General features: G+C 37.7%; 1 protein-coding gene across 9 annotated transcripts in view; it reads left to right on the top strand.

Annotated features, from left to right (window-relative positions):
• The window catches only part of LOC309612586 (uncharacterized protein), a 59,152-nt gene that overhangs the window by 35,449 nt on the left and 6,263 nt on the right, over window positions 1-17,440 (top strand). For 2 of the 9 annotated variants that reach the window (XR_014235295.1, XR_014235296.1), the window contains 3 exons: window positions 5,031-5,247; window positions 11,083-11,168; window positions 15,602-15,712. Coding sequence is in view for 1 of the 9 variants with exons in the window: in XM_082358467.1 (XP_082214593.1) it covers window positions 5,031-5,085; window positions 15,602-15,712 (166 nt within the window). In the remaining 8 variants the exon portion in view is untranslated. Of the gene's footprint in view, window positions 1-2,121; window positions 2,208-5,030; window positions 5,248-11,082; window positions 11,169-15,554; window positions 15,713-17,440 lie in introns of those variants that run through there. The other 7 variants (XR_014235302.1, XR_014235298.1, XR_014235301.1 and 4 more) reach the window with 7 other exon arrangements.

Below are 17,440 nucleotides of genomic sequence, written 5' to 3'. Positions count from 1 at the left end.
TCTTTAAAGGTTAAGAGACAAATTTGTCTAAATTCATTTTTAACCTGTTTTGAAAAAGTTTGTTTAAAATCAGTGGAGATTTACCTGGTTTTTGTGAAACTAATCTTGTCATGTCTATTGGTATCTAGTATTGAATTTGTAAGATGTTTTCTTTTTTTAACTGCTAAGTTTTAATTACATACTTATGATACTGTGGGATGTTTTACTACCATTGTACTCGTTTTTTTCAATAATTGAGTATTCTTTAGAAAAATAGAATAAAACAAACTAAAATCCTCAAACCATTCATTTATTTTCAATACATGAATGAAATGTAAATGCTTTATGTTTTTTTTATATCACTAAATGAACTGTGCTGAAAATCTCCAAAGCCATATACAAATTCTATTTAGGGGGGAAAAAGGACTGATTAGTTCAATGAATTTACATGTGTAAGAGTCAGGGTTTTTACTACTTTCACTGAATGAACACCCTAGGAATTTTAGAAAGAAAAGAAAAATGCATTGACGAGTCCACAATGTATTTTAACGCTGCACACGGGTGGAGAAACAGTCTACAAAGAGTGTATTATTGTTCTAATTTTAAAAATACACACCAAAGGCATATTAAGGAATAATGAGATTTAGAAAAAGAACTGAATGTTGTAGGTGATCAAATACAATCTTAAATCTTTCCAAATAAAATTTCATTTCGTTTATAGAGGAAGCATTTTACACCAAATATCTTTCAGAATTATGCAGACCAGTCTGCCCTGCCATACTCGGTGACATGGTGCAGAATGTTACTTTAATCCACTGAGCTTTTTCTGACATTTTTCTTAACATTGCTGAGCCTTATTTAGAGCAGCAAAGGAGATGTGTGCAGTTTCCTTTGACACTGATGGGTGTTTCAAAATGTTACAGGAGAGAGAGAGAGAGAGAGGAGAAAAGATTTGCTGCTAGTCTTTTCATCAATAGAGCTACAGGAGCAATTACTATTTGTTAAAAGTTTCTATTTCAAATGAAGCTAAATTTTAAAGAAGCCTCATCCCTTTAGAAGAGGTAATGCTTGGAAGAGGAGGGGAGAGAATGCACATTAGTGATTACATGTTAAAGTGCGCTCAAGTACTGGAATCATTTAAAATGTATTGTGTTTTTAGATGAAACCTACAGCAAAACCACTCCTAAGAGGCTTAATTTAGGTTTTATAGGAAGAACATAAAAAAGACCAGGTTACAGCCACACACTGAAATATGGGGTACATTTAAAATATCTTCATTTAAAAACGTATGTTTATTTTCCCTCCTGGGATCACTAACGTGTCTCTCGACAGAGAAAGCGAGGACATGCTACATTCTTAAAAATTATCTGTTAAAGGGATCACATTCTAAGACAGGTTTGAGCATTTTTATGACTACAGATAACCTCTTAATTATGTCGCTGCCTTCCACTTGTTAATCAGGGACATTCAACACCGTTAACCAGCGAGTGGTTGCGTTTAGAAGACTACACTATTTTTAAGAATTAGAAACACTTTATTCCCATCATCATATTATCGCATGTATGATTTTAGCACTGCTAGAAACTTACCTGCTTGAAATACCAAACACCAAAGACAAGGTCTAGATGCCTGTAACGATGTTGTTAATTACTTCAAATTGTGCGGCTCAGGAAAAGCTTTAAGAGATAGATAATTTTACTTTTGTTATCTCCCCCCGGTGCCTCCCCTACCTCTCACACAATTCCTATTTGAACCAATTTTAGGTGTCTTCTGCCGCCACCAGCGTGTGAGATACTCAGAGACCCTTTCAGAGAGCAAGGTATAAGTGGAATAAATACAATCGTTTCACTATTGCTTTATCAACCCTCCTAGGTAGTTTTCCTGCCAGCCAACCTGCACTGTTAAGACCCATAAAATTATGCAATAGTGACTTCTTTGGAGGTTCTTTAATCAGATAATGGCCAGTGTTAGGAGGGAAGGGCCCAGGGCGATGTTGCTGGCACTTAAACACTGGGCTTGGTCATTACGTGTCCGGTAGAGACCAATAAACAGCTGATTACTACCCTATAAGGAGCCAGTATTTTACATTTATCCTAGTTATTTTTTTTCTTTTCTTTGCAACTTCTCATAACGGCAAGGATTTGTCAAGAAGACCTACGAGCAGTAACCTCACAGGTCCCTTAAAAATAAGAATCTTCCTAGCGTGAAATGATGCCTTTGGTGAAATGGTGAGAATGATTTTGGCTTTTACAAGAGCAGAGGTTTGATTACTTTAAAGCCCATTTCTTTCAGATGGGGAGACCCCTGGACACCATCCCTCACTCTCCTGACCCCTTCTCTCTTCTATGACAGGTTCACAGGCTGCAACCAAGGGGTTTTAAAATGCAAATATTTATATTTGAGCTCTAGCAATAACAGAGTCATTTTGCTTCCTCTGTTAGCCTGTGAAAATTGATGCTGCATACCTGGAACTACGTTTCATTTCTCTCTTTACACATGAAGATATTATATAAATAAAAGATAATTTATGGAAAGGAAACAGCCATTTGAAATAATAATCCTAAATTTGACTGGGTAATCTTTTAAGGCTTTAAGAGTCAGAGATGCAGATTTCCACACTTTTAAAGAAAACTTGACTGCAACCGGGAAATGTGTGCTTTTGAACACCTATTGAATTTGAATGCCTGCGTGGGTCAAAAAAGAAAAAAAGAGGGATAAAAGGAAGGCAGGAGAGAAAAAGGTGTGAATTTTACACATGCTTTCAACTAAGGTATTCAACCACATGTTTAGACTCCTTGTTACAATTTTATTGACTCTCTTTATATCTGAATATAATTTTTTTCATAACCTATGTAAATTGCAAAACAGTGAGTCTTATAAAATGCCTCTCTTGCCTGGGATCCTCATTTTAGTATGAACAGCACGATAGATACCCAGAAGAAATGGACCCTAATTTCAGAACCTCATACAAAGCCAGGCAATTCTTGAGCCAAACAAACAAAGGGGGTGTAAGCGATTTCATTTATTTTGATAATCCTCCTCTTGCACAGGAGCATTTTGCTGTCTTTGTCAAAGTGAATGACAACAATTTGGCCAACTCTCTCTGAGCTGCACTCAACAGTGACAGGCAAATTATCAGAGGCCCTGCACTTCTTATTATCAGAGGAGAAGCCATCAGGGGGACGCACGGAGGATACCTCTCCCTTGTCACTATTTGTCAGTGGGACAAGGGCCACTGCTATGGGTAGCTGACAGGTAATTTCAACAATAACAATTACTCCTATTACTGGTGTCATAAACAATTCGCCCAAGGCATGACAATAGCAAAGCTTTATAATTCCATGCCATATAAATAAATGCCAGCAGGTAACAAGTAATTTAGCTCCAATCAAGCTTTCGCCCTGGCATTAATATTGTTATTGCAAGAAAATGGAAAATTGAAAAAATTCAATATGTTAATGAATTAAGAGAGGTTCAAGGGCTAGACAAGAGGGGTTGAAAAAGGGAAACCAAAATTATTATGGTATCATATTTGGTGCCATGCTGAGGGCCAAACAGCAGTATAATTACTTTAAGATTAAGAAGGGGATCAAAAGTACTGTTTGCCTTAGACTTCAGACCTGGGAAAAACATGACACGGCCTTTCAAAATCCTCCTGTCTCTAATTTCTGAAGAACGTAAGTAGAAATATGAGAATGTGTATATAATGTAGCATCTCGCTAGCTTTTTCTTTCCACCTGAAATATTTCATCGGAAACAGAGGCATGAGTACCAGAGGAACATTTCCATCTGTTTAAGGAAATCGCATCAGCACCTGCTTCCTTTACATTAAGTCTCATACTGACACTATTTTAATAAGCCTATTTTTATTTGTGCTGAAGGTAAAGCTGAGAGAACCCCTCTTTGCTCTCCAGCTGTCCACATTTTGGAAGTGGGCTCGAGGATACAGTCCAATCTTCCTCCGTAAAACTTCCTGATCAAATGAATTTACAATTTCACTATTTGTCCGGCAGGACAATGTGCCATCATAGTGACAGCAGTAAAAGAATTTGAAAATCTCTAATTAGGGGAGCTGCAGAGCAATTAACGCATGTCAAATTTCACTTCATTAAGTGCCACTCTAATTTTCCCTCTAAAAATTAATGGATTTTTTTTCCTTTTGGTATGTGTGTGTGTCCCCTTAAGGCAATGTTGATTCAAATCTGCTCAAGATGCAGTGTTGCACAGCTAAACATCTTCTTGATTACAATCCGCCACACTTCTAACTGCGCTCATTCTCACTGCCACGGATACTTTGTCAACAGTCAAATTACACCACGCTGATAATGCATAATGGTGCTCCTCCTCCGAGGCCGCTGGCAGGAGACGGGGTTCATAAAAATGTGATGTTTTCTTCTCAACTGTTTCTTAAGGAAGTTTGTATGACCAGGTCACTAGTCAGGCGTTAATTTTTTGAAATGAATTCGTTAATTTCAAGAAAAGGGGTGAAATGATGGCGTACCAAAATACCTCACTGAAAAAAAAAAATCAGGAGACGAATAAGGAATTGAAAATATCTGGGGCTAAAGTTTTGCTTAAACACTTTGTTCAGAGACATTTTCAAGAGCACTATTCTTGGTTAAATACCAGGCTTTTTTTTTTTTTTTTTTTTCCTTTACTTATGGGCTATAAACATTGGAAGCCTCTCTTGAACAGACAGTATTTAGATTATGAGAGAAGTTTGTTTAACTGACATATTTGCCAGAATCCTCAAAACATCACAGGACACGGAAGATAGATGACTTTTTTTTAGGTCAAGACTGTATATTCCAGATAAATGTTGATTCATTTTAACTATTTTTTATCCTAGTTGCTTGTTGCAGATCTGTGTGTGTGAGTCACCAGCCCATGCGAGGAATATTTCTCACTGAAAAATGAAAGAAACACAGCGATTAGATGATCTTACATTCAGTCTTTTTAGAGATCATTCACATTTTATATGTCTAAAACATGATCAGATCCAGAACAAAAAGGGGGAAATTAAACAAAATGCTCAATGTATCTCTTTGCAGATTCTTCAGGGAGTGGAGAACATTCACATGGATGACATCCCAGTTTTCTCATCATGTAAGTATATTTTTGGTTATATGTTTTCTTTAAACATATTTATTCAGTAAAAAATTAAATTCATGGAATATACACTTCATTTTTTTTTTTTAATTCACAGTTTGAGTCCAGCTTTTCATTCACTGACAACTAAATCAAAAATCTAAAATTTGATATTTTGAGGTTTGTATTTCCTAATATCAAAAATTCCTTCCTTCTCGTAAGGCATGTTCTTAAGTGGTCTATTTCAAACAAAAGAAAATGACATTCCCCTTTCAGCTAGCAAATGTTAGATTCTCTCAAAGTCGATTGGGGGCTCACTTGGAAGTTTTGCCATTAGAGACACACAAACTGAATTATTTTCATCTCTCCCAAATATCATTCTTCAAACTTTATAAATGTAGCAATACTAGGTTTAGCATTTCGTGTGGCTTGTTTACAAATAAAGGTATCTCGATAAAAAAACCAAGCTCTGTGTACATTGGAAAGACAAAAACCTGGAACAATCTCCTATTAAAACATTACCAAAGGATTGTAAAGGGAAATTTAAAGGGAGAAAACTTGATTATATAATGCAATCCAGCAGTAATCAATTTTACCTTCAATATCTTGCTTTTGTTTTCCAAATGCTAAATAAACAATACATAATGCATCCCTCATCAGCCAAACCATGGAGGCTCTGTGCTCAAATAACAGGAAACATATTCAATTTTCCTAACAGAAGACAGTTCATTAAGCTGCGCCACATCAAATAAAACTTTAATTTCTCCAGCATCAGAGTCGCAATGAAAGCAATTGAAGAAGATGAGCCATATGGTACTTCTATCAGCAAACACATATTGCTCATTCCCCCAAAGTTTTCTAATTCTGCTCCCCAGACCTGCGTAATATAGATAATGTGCTCCGAGAGCAGCAACCATGAGCTATCTAGTGTACACTTCTAATACTGTATTTAATGGGAAATAATGAATCATAAAAGCCTAGAGAAGACGTCTTTTGCTAACCTAAATCTCAGCTGTAATTTCATTGTTCTGTGCCTAAGATGCTGTTTGCCCTTTCCAAACAACAGCAGTTGAGCATAATTATGCTGCTTCAAACCTGGGCTGGCAAAAGCATCCCTAATAGAACCAAGTTTCTATTAACTCCTGAGATTCTGAATTTAATGATGCACTGATGCAGACATGGAGATAACCAAGCCTGTGTCATTTTAAAACCCAAAGAAGCGTTTTCTCCTCTGCTCTTTGGTCAGACTGCTCATTGCTTTTATATTCCCTCCTCCACTCCCTGCTCCCCACCCCCTCTCACCCCTACCCATGCAACAGGAGTGGCATGATTAAAAATGAGGAGATTTTCTTGTTATTAGCAAATTTGACATTTGCCTGATGAAATGCACATAAAATGTGAAAGCTACACAGTGATCAGAAGAAATGTCTCCGCTCCAATCCAGGCTACCAAGATGAAATAATTTAGGTAAAGCAAACGTAAAGATCCTCGTACATCTTTACTCAGAATGCTAGGATTGGATTATAAATGAAAGAACCAAATATTGCTGAGCTTTTAGAGCGATGGTATTTTGACACATGGGAAGCGTCTAGTGTTTCATCTCTCACCTTAACTGCCTTGATTATTAACCTAAACATCATACATATGCTCAAATGCAGCAATTTCTCTGTCCTGGGTCCAGCCTGTCTTCCGGCAAGAGATTGGGGTTGGGGCTTAATTCCTTTTTAGAGAAAAAAAAATTTTTTTCCCCCCCCAAATAGGTTAATGATTTTAGCTTTTCCATTTTTAAAGCTCATCAAATCAATATTTTCCCAACACAATGCTAATTGAAGACACCATCAAATAACACTGCAGATACATATTGAAAACGTATTTTAATGGTTTTGTTTGTTTTGGCAGCGAACTAACCAAGGACGATTAAATTAAAAAGAGACTTATAAAAGTTAGAGATTGCCTTTTTAACGCTTATTAAAATCAGCATGTTACATGCCTGTCTTTGAATTAGCTCTACACACTTGATTGCCATCATTAAAACTAGTTGTTTGGGTGCCGCTCTGTGATGTCTCCAACCCTTCCTCAAAGCCGATTCTTATTAGTTATTAACTTGACGTCTCTTTTCATTGAAATTAAAAAGAAAAAAAATCATTCTGGCCCGTGGAAGAAACAGTCACCAAAACGTGAAATAGCTCAGCGAGACAGCAGTATGAAACTATGAAAAGACCAACAGGTAAAAGAACTACAGTCACGTCTAAAACATATTCAGGAAAAAAAAAAAAAATCACAGCGACAACACAGAAGCAGTCCATTGATTATATTTCATGAATGCCTTAAAACAAATGTTTAAACAGTTTTCTGAAACAGTGCAGAAAACCCCTGCATGCTCCACTGGCTTGCAATGACAATGGCCTATTGCAATGTAAAACACGCGGGAGAATAAAAAGGTGCTTTTTGTTACCATTTTATCAAAGCTGTTCATCTTCGAGCTGCAGGCAGCATTTTGCTGGAATTGCAGATATTTCTCTGTCCAGGCTCTTTTGTTTGTGCATCTTATTTGCATATATTTATCTCCAGCTGAGGGTGCTTTCTGCTCATTAAGGCCTCCCTTCCCATTATTTCATAAGCCAGCTGCTAAGAGGGATTTCACCTGTGGTGACTGAGAAAAGAGGGGTGAAAAACTAAATTCTTCATAAAAAGGAAATCTTCTGAGTCTCTTCCCCTATAAATGGGCACCATTTGTGTTAAACAGCCTCTTGTCATGATAGATGCCTCTGGAGGTCAGGGGTTAAAGTTGATTGGAAGGTCAGCAGTAAAACAACAGACAAACCAGACGCCAAACTGGTTCCTTAGCTGTCGGTGGGAGCTGTGGTGCAAACAGGTCTTGAACCTTTTTCAACCTCTAATAAAACGGGATGAATCTGAAGTGGATCAACCAGGCCCCTGAGGCAGCAGCACAGAAAAACACAAATAATATCAATATCAGGCAGCCACAGGAAACAATGGGGCATTTCTCCGTGCTACGTGCATGCTGCTATTGTTTCAAGGGCTGGGGAATTAATTCCACTTATTTATTTAAGGCGTGTCAACTCACTGCCTAAACCTGTTTCAGTGTCAAGATGAATAAAACTTTTATGGCTCATAAAATAGAGCCATTCATCTCAATGCTCTTTGTGGTGCGTGTTTTTTTTTTTTTTTTTTCTGGCACACTGAGCTAGGCCTCTGCTCCTAGATGGTTACATCTGAACTGTTGCTATGATCCACACCATATTAGAGAACAAAATGATTTCACCGGCAAATGGATCTCAACAGACATGACACAGGAAGGCATTTTAGCTGCGATGTGATAGTCCCCAAATTCCTCTGAAATCCTCATCGTGCACTTGCATCTGTTTTGAGCATGCGTTATTGATGAAGCAGAAGCTTTGTTTTTTTAGAGGAAAGTTAAATAATGATAACAAGAAAAAGTTAGTTTTCTGGAATATCATGCATTTCATTTGACTTTAGAAATGCAATCTGGTTAGGGTAGCTGTTTCCCATTCAGCACCTTTAGCCCAAGTTTTCACTGCTGTGTACTCAGTTTGCACTGATGGAATAATTCAAATGCCTTCTTTAGCTCCATAGCTTTGAAGTTTATGTTTAATTTTGAACAGCAAATGCCAAATATAAATGGAAAAGAAAATGCATTTCAGCGTACTTTTGCATTATACATTTTTCAAAGTTCAGTTGTAGAATCAATTTTACTTTTGATTTCCTACTGATGACTTTAATAATAATATGATACTAATAAACAAGTTCACATTTCTGAAGTGCCACACAGTGCTGAGCACACACATGTTCTCATGCAATCGTTAGTGATAATTCAATCCAAGTCACAGAAACCCATTTAGAATAATAATGATACTCTTCAGTACCCAGAACATACCTTAGAAAACAAAAAAAATTCCAATCAAGCAATATCATTCTAGCAGATGCTTTAACAGGGAACATCATGGGAACCAGGTTGCTTTATATTAAGATGAGCAAAAAGAAACAATTCCATGGCATTTCACAAATTCTCCAATCACGGGTTAAATCTCATACATCACAGCTCTTTGCTCTGTTGCAATGTAAATTGATTTGTGGATGATTCACTTACTCTGTTGTCCCAGTTGCTTTGCTTTTGAGATCTCCAGTGAATATTGTAGCCTTTACTTATGATGCCGGATTATTTCTAATTTAGTCAGTCAGCAGGTCAGTTTTTCCACGTGAATTCAAGTTTTTCCAGCAAGTAGATTATTTGAGGATAGCCCAAACAGAAGTTGTGCTTTCACATTTTGCTCATGGGTGAAGATGTGGCCCTGGGGAAGAGGGGTTCAGTTTTTGGGTGCCAAGCACTGCTTAAGATTCAGCTGCTCTTTCTTTCCCATTTGAACCGGTGCGTGTACCAGAGCTCTGCATAGGGGTGGTCCCTTTACCAAGCAGCCCTGTTTGAAAGTGGAATTGCTTTCAAGTGGCCACCAGACCCTGAGAAAAATATTTCAACTCAAAATTGATCAGGTTTTGGTAATCTATGGCAATGTGTTCTCATTTAAGCACGGAGCAGGAGATTTTTCTTCTATAACCCATTACAGTTTAAAACACGCAAGAAGTCTTGCTTCACACAAGACGTTCAACTTGTGGTTGGAGAAATTTTCCAACTTATTAAATGTTGTTTATATCCTCCTCTTTGTATACCCTCTGCCTTCCCAGAGCTCCCTCTGTATCCGAGTTACCAATTTTCTTTTGGATCTTTCACATTAAATTTAACCCCACTCCCATCCGGCAACCTAGACCCTCCAAATGACTAGAGCAAAAATACACAGTTTACAAACCCCCCAAGTCTGCACTCTTGTCTCTCGTTTTTCTTTTGCTCTAATCTAATCACTAATTCTTAAGCTTGGCCAAATGGTTAAAAATGTTAAGTGCTAGCAAGGCCTTCTACCTCCCCCTCATATCTGTCTCTGTTTATGGAATGGGCTCAGTTTCCTTCTCTTCTCCTTCAGCCTGGGGTCTTCAGGTCAGAACACTGTAAATACACACAGCTCTGGCTCGACCCATAAATCTGAGCAAAGGGCAGGCTTATATATTCAGATAAGCACGGGTTGGGGCGGGAACATGGAAGGAGACAGAACCAGCAGAATCGGACGCTCTGCAGCAATGTTCAGAAAAGAGAAGTGAAAAGGCCAGGAATCTTTAGTGGGGAGGGAAAAAGATTTTTATCTCGAAACATCTCTCCTTATTTCTAAAGGATGAGGTTGGCACTGCTTCCTCTTCTTTTTTTTTTTTTTTTTTTCAATTTTTTACTTTTTCCACATTGCTTACACTCACATCCTTACTGAACATATTATCTTAGAGGCAATCAAATTAAACAATAAATTTCATTTATTTCCAATGTCCGTTTTCCTTCTTAAGTGTATTGGCTTGTGTTTCGAACTTTGTGTATGTGTGTGTGTGTGTGTGTGTGTGTGTGTGTGTGTGTGTGTGTGTGTAATGTGAATTAGAGTCCTTTTCCCAGAAATTCTATTCTTCTGGAATTTTTCAAACCTAAGATCTTTGCCTAAATAACCATGTTGTTAGTCACCACACTGAACCCCAAAATAAAATACGGCTGAAGGAGCTGGGAATGACAAAGTGATACATAAATGCTTACATAGCCTTCCGTCTTTAAAGCTTCTACTTGATTTCCAAGTTCAAGTCTTTTCTGTTGGGTTTTCAGATCTCAAAATTTTCTGTGACTCCTGAAATATCACCCTTCTTGGGAGATGTGCCCCTTGTGGACATAGATATTGTCGCAATGGAAAATCTTGAGCCAGGTGACCATGGCTGAAAGCATACTTTCTACCATTCATATGCCCTGACTCTGCTTTAGAGGCCATGGGCCACCCCATGAATTTGCCTCAGTCACTTAAGAATCTAGGAAATGTGGCACTTGCTTTGTTTTCAATCCATGTTTTATATTTTATCATGTACATATATACAATTTTTATCTCATTTCTCTAGGTTATTCTTTTGGCGAATAGAGAACTCATATTCCTCAAAAGGACCTTCTTTTCTTGGGTTGAGATATTAGTGACAATTCCATGTAGGTAAGAGAATTTTATGGGAAAAACTGCCAAGAGGGTAACGGGGCTGGCTGCCCAGACCATTTTCTACGTTCTAGCCTCACCTTCGACAAATAGAAATGATAATAATAATGATCACCATTTACTGAGCACTTACTTTTGGAAAGCAATGTGCCAGGTGCTTTATATGCATATTAATTTAATCCTTACAACAATGTGACAAATGAAGTGTTATAGTCTCCGTTAATGAATGAAAAACTCTGGTTGGAAAAGTGAAGAAATGTCTCCCAGAACGTACATTTAAGCTTAGCATTTGAACATGAGTCTGGTTCTAGAGCTCCCTCTTCTGAACTGCCTCTCAGGGCCTCAGGTTCTGCGTCTTCAGGATGTGGGTCTTGGGTGGAACAGAGTCTATTTAGCAGGGTATTCCATGTCTGGGTTGACTTTCTCTGCCCACACCTCTCCTGAAGCTTCGTTCTGGCATTTTCAATAGCCCTCTGGTGTCACGACCTGGCTCTCACAGACCTCCTGCACTCATGTCTGAGACGGAATTCATCGATTCCTCACCCAACCTGCTTCTTCTCTGTGATCCACGTAGTGTTCTCTGGCAGCACCGTCCACTCCGCTCTGTAGTTCAAGCTCAAGGCTCTAGCTGTCTCGGCTCTCTCCCTTCTCACCTGCCATGATCATCAGCCGGCCTGGCAGAGCAGTGACACGTGCAGGGGACATTACTGTCCCACTACCTGGGTTTGAATTTGGCTCCCCTATTTAGCAGCTGTGCACCATTGGACAAGGTGTTATATTCCTCTGTGCCTTGATTTTCTCATCTGTAAAATGGGGTCTGAAATACTACTTGTTTCATAAGGTTCAGACTCCTGGTATTGTTTGACTGAATTGTTAAAATAGCCTTCAGACTCGCTTCACCAGAGTTATCATTATAAAATAATAGCCATGATACCCTCCTGCTTAAAAATTCTTTGCTTCCCTGTTGCCCTCTGCCACTGGCCTTTCCAGGGTCATTTTCCACCATGTCCCCCTAAGCAACTTGCACTCTGGCAGCAAAAAATTATACATGTGGTATGCTTTTGTGCCTCCACACTTTTGACCGTGCTGTGCCCTCTACCAGAAATGCCCTTCCTTTCCGTTTCTGCCTAGTGATGGGCACTTATCTTGTATGGCTCATTTCAAAAGTCACCTATTTTTTAGGGCAGCGTAAAGTGAGTCAGTCACTTGTAGAGTATATTCCTCTGTTTTAGAACCTAACATGTTGAATGGTAATTATATGCGCTGTCATTATATGTACTGTAACCTGTAGGCTGGGGGCTCCTGTGGGCAGAGACTGTGTGTTTTCCAACTTGATATGTTTTGTTCTAGAGCCTCGTATATAGTGGGAGCCCCCAAATTTTGATTAATATATAAACTGTCATTCCTCACCCTAAAAAATGACTTAAAGTAAATAAATGTGTATCAAATGCCTGTAGTGTGTTAACTAGTTGAATTAAATCGTGTTAGCTTGAGATGAGAAAGACGGTGAACTTGTAACAAAATTAAATTAAAAACTCAAGAGCATTGAGGAGTTTGGGATTAACAGATTCACACTATGATATATAAAATAGATAAACCACAAGGACCTACTGTATAGCACAGGGAACTATATTCAATATCTTATAATAGCCTATAAGGGGAAAGAATCTGAAAAAGTTTATATATATATATATATACACACACATATATATAAATAAAACTAAATCACTTTGCTGTAAATCTGAAACTAATACAATATTGTAAATCAACTATACTTCAATAAAAAAAAAACCTCAAACGCAACTGTATTGTTCTTACTGTCTCCAAGATGAAGCCATCATGTTTTTTCCTAGTAACATGTTAAATGTTACAGTTTTTTGACACCTTAGGAAAATCTGATAATGGAAATTCTTTAGAATATCAGTGAGGTCTCTATATTTTATATATTTCATTAGAAAAAGAGCCAGTTTTTTCCTTATGTGCCTTTACTCTAAGCATAATACTTCATGGGAGGCAGTATATGAGTGGTTACGACCATAGGCTTGGAAGCTAGAATGCCTGGGTTTAAGTCCTGGCACTGTCACCTACAAGCTGTGTAACTGTTGGGAACAGTTTCCTCAAAGCCTGTTCTCTTACCTGTAAAATGGGCATCATAGTAACATCTACCACAGAGGGTGTTTTGAGCATCCAATGAGTTAGTGTATCTAAACACTTAGATGAATGCCTGACTTACAGTAAATGCTCAATAAATATGCCCTGTTATCCGGTTGGTGTTTACAGGAGAGTCGCCTGGAATCCTAGTAGAAAGGCGAGGTCTATCCCATCGTCAGGGCACAGTGCAGAGAGGCGGGAGAACCTGGAGAGATGATGAATTGGCCCATTCACCTGTGCAAGGACTAGGTATCCATTCAGACATCATTTCAACACATAAGCGATTTAGTGTTTCATTTTGTCATTGACACATGGAGCTAAATCTAGGAACAAACCCAGATTTTAAGTTAGCAGTTAGGACAGTTGGCTCTAGAATCATTCTGCCTGGGTTCAAATCCTAGCTCTATGACATACTGGTTGTGTGAACTTGGGAAAATGTTTTTATTTCTATAAGTTTAAGCTTTCTCATCTGGCAAATGAGGAAAAAAGGACTAATTTTAACCTTCTACCTGTTGTGAGAATTAAACAAAAACAACTTGACATGCTTATCGTAGTGCCTGTAGCATAGTGAGTGCTTCATTTCTGTTAACCACCGTTTTCTTGTTGAAAGTATCATTGTAATGTTTTTACTATATGATGTGCTTTTTAAATTTACTTTATTGTGAAATATATCATACCTGTGTCTTGCTTTTTTCATTCAACGGTTGCAACTGGACTGATGTGGGTAGTTCTTATTCCATCAGTTTCACTGCTGTATAGCATTTTATTATACCAACACCCCACAATTAATTGTGTTATTTTTTTCTATTGATGGGCATCTAGACTGTTATTGATTGATTTCTATTACAAACATTGCTGCATAGAACATTCTTGTATATGTGCCCTGGTGCACATGTGAAAGACTGAAAGACTTTCTTTAGGAAGTTAAGCCTAGAGTTGAGATTGTAGGACTGGTGAATGTTCAAACTTACTAGGTAGTGGTAAACTGTCTTCTAAGTAGCAGCTCATGAAGGATTTTTTGACAGAAGATCATTACAAATGTATTTTGGGTCCTCATAAAGATTACTATATGTTGTAGTCAGTCTCTAAGATTTTATGGTTTCAAAATAAAATCCAAATGAGCCTCTTCTTTTGGTATTCACACCCTCGTGTAGAGCTCTCCCACACCGTACCAAGGTTGGTCTGTGTGACCATAGAACATGGTAAAAATGATGGTACATGTTACAAAAAACTGTAGCTACTGTTTGTGGCATGCTTTCTCTTTCTGTCTCTTTTGCATCTTTCACTCTGGGGAAAGCAGCTGCCGTGTTGTGCAGCTCTGTGGGGAAGCCCATCAGGTAAGGAACAGAGATCTCCAGCCAACAGCCAGTTAGGAACTATGGTCTACCAACAACCATATGAGTAAGCTTAGAAGTGGATTTTTCCAGCCGCTCAGGGCTTGAGATGACTGTAGGTTGGCTGTAGGTTGATAGCTTGACTAGAATCTCATGGGAGACCCTGAATCAGAATTGCCCAGCTAGGCTGCACCTGGGTATTTGATGCACAGAAATTGTGTGAGATTGTAAATATTTGTTGTCTTAGGCTAAGTTCTGGGGTAATTTATTATTCAGAAAAGATAACTATACATATTGCATTAAAAGGCAAAAACTTCCAAGTTCCATTAAAGAATTTTTGAAATAAAGCAGGATATTAAAACAAATTTGGAAACAGATAATGAAAAGGTTGATGCACTAACAAATGTAGATGTTTTTAAGTTGGTTGGTCATGTAAAAAAGCACCGTGAGGGTGGGAAAGCAAGGATAATTTATGATTTATAACCTGCAGAAACATGTTTACATGTCTTCAAATTTTTAATTTGATCTGTATTATTAATTATTAGAGTCTTTTAGATGTGTGTATAATGCAAAATATTCATTATAACATAATAGCAAAATAATAGGCGTCATCTAAACATACATAAATAAGAGAATCGTTAAGTAAGTAGTATGTCCATTCAATAGAGTATTAGAAAGCCGTGAAAAATATATATAAAGTAATGACATACTCCCAACATAATGTTAAGTGAAAAGGGCAGAATATACCCTACAATCGGTATAAAACCAACTCTACAGGGATTTAAAGGTGAAAGTGGGCATCTCTCAGTTGGATTGTGTGGGGTTTTGTTTTCTTCAATAAACTTTTTCTGGGCTCTGTAAGTTCTTTCTAACAAACTTGTGTTATCACTTTTATTATTAGGAAAATGCATTTACCACCTGAGGAAATTATTCTTGGTTTACTTTTAGCATTACAAAGAAATGAGGACCACAAACTTCTACCTTCAAATTGGAAAAAGCAATCTTATCAAACAGATACCGAGAGCAAAGCATCTGTAAAGGTTCTGGACACTGCTTCAGGTTGGCTGGCTTCCTTCTATATCATCTTGGTCTTTGGACATAATCAAGGTCTTCTATCTTGTTATAATTGATGATCTTGTTGATTTCGCTTATATAAACAAATGTAATCTATGTGTTGTTTTGTTGACATCAGAGCTTCTGAAAGAGAATCTGAGGATAAAGTCATGGAATAGTCTAAACTTTCATGTGACTACAGTTTATATTCTTCAGCATCTGTTCATGAAATTGAGAGGAGGAAGAATGAGGTAGATGAAATTTCATGGAGAGGCAATGTGGCGGTGAGGGCTGCCTAAGACCTTTTAAAATGGGAAGTGTGTTTGTCTAAGGCAGCCAATGGTGGCATAATTGAAGGAAGGGCTTTGTTAGGTTGACTGGGGTCTAGAGTCACTGTCTGCAAAATGGTGCTTCATAACAGAATAAATATGAAAATTTATTTTTGATAATAGTAAAAAAAATCTTAAAACTTAAGTATTTGAATAGACTAAAAAATATATTTTGTTCTTAAAATTCCCTTTATAAAAATATCTTTGCCCGTTAAATTAAACTTGGAAAGACCTTGAAATACGGTACTAAATTTGAAAGCGTTAACTAAAGTCCCACCACTTGAGAACCGCTTCAACATTTTAGTGTATTTATTCTGATATTTATATTCTCTATGCATTTCCACCGCATACTGTGCTTCTACCGTCATGCTTTATTGTTACTGTATCTTCCCTTCTAGACCATCAGGTCTGTGAGGACAGTGGCTATATCTTTCTAACTTACCATCCTTTCCTCAGTCCTTAGAGCAGAGTAGGTACTTAATAAACACTTGTGGAATGGTTAAATTGTTTGGACTACACAAGGAAAAGAGAAGAGCCAGGAGCAGGAGAATAAGTTAAAGCAAAGCTCTATGCCAGTTGAGACTATTGGCAATTTGGAGTGCTGTTCTCAGTACCAGGTGCCACTGAGGACAGACATCAGGTGCCACCTGAGTGTGCCAGGGCCTGTGCCAGGTGGAAGTTCAGGGAAGCTTTCTGTGAGGGTGTTCAGTCATTGCCAAAGAAAGAGTAGTTTTTTGCACTCCAATGGGGCAACCAAGAAGACGGGGCTTGTAACTGAAGCTTCAGAATTAGTAGTAAATCATCATGGCTTCTAGGTTTATTTGAACCATCTAATACTCAATCACATTTGCTTCTCAAAACAAGGAACTGTTTTGTTTTATCATGTACAAAATGCTGATCACAAATATTTCAGGCTATAAGGAAAAATATTACCAGTTATGGCAAGCACTGGAAATTTATAATTCGGTGACTTCATACGGATCTGATCATTCTAACATCACGTTTCCAAGCATTATTTTATTAAGCACTCCATTTATAGGGAATCGTGTAGCCAGAATTTATTGTTTGTTTAGATTTTTCCAATGCCCTCATCACTGAGGTCCCTGGTTGCATGTGTAGAAGATTAAGAGATACAATAAACTAAAAAGAATAGACCAAGCAACACATACTAGATCTGGGCCAAACTAAATAAATATGTCTACTTCTAAGTCCCGGAGTTCAACAAGAACAAAAACAAACTCCTACATATAAAATAAGGAAAATTTTCATAAGAAAGAGATTCAGCCTTAATTTGATCTGTTTGCCCAAGTTCAGCAGTTGTTTAATCTAGAAGCCAATATCCATAATTATTTTATATTTTCCGATTATGCTTTTGAAAATAATATGGGCCTCAAGGAAGCACAAC

The sequence above is a fragment of the Balaenoptera borealis genome (assembly GCF_965194805.1).
Source record: "Balaenoptera borealis genome assembly, chromosome: 15".
NCBI lineage: Eukaryota > Metazoa > Chordata > Mammalia > Artiodactyla > Balaenopteridae > Balaenoptera > Balaenoptera borealis.
This window is presented reverse-complemented; position numbering and strand designations above follow the sequence as displayed.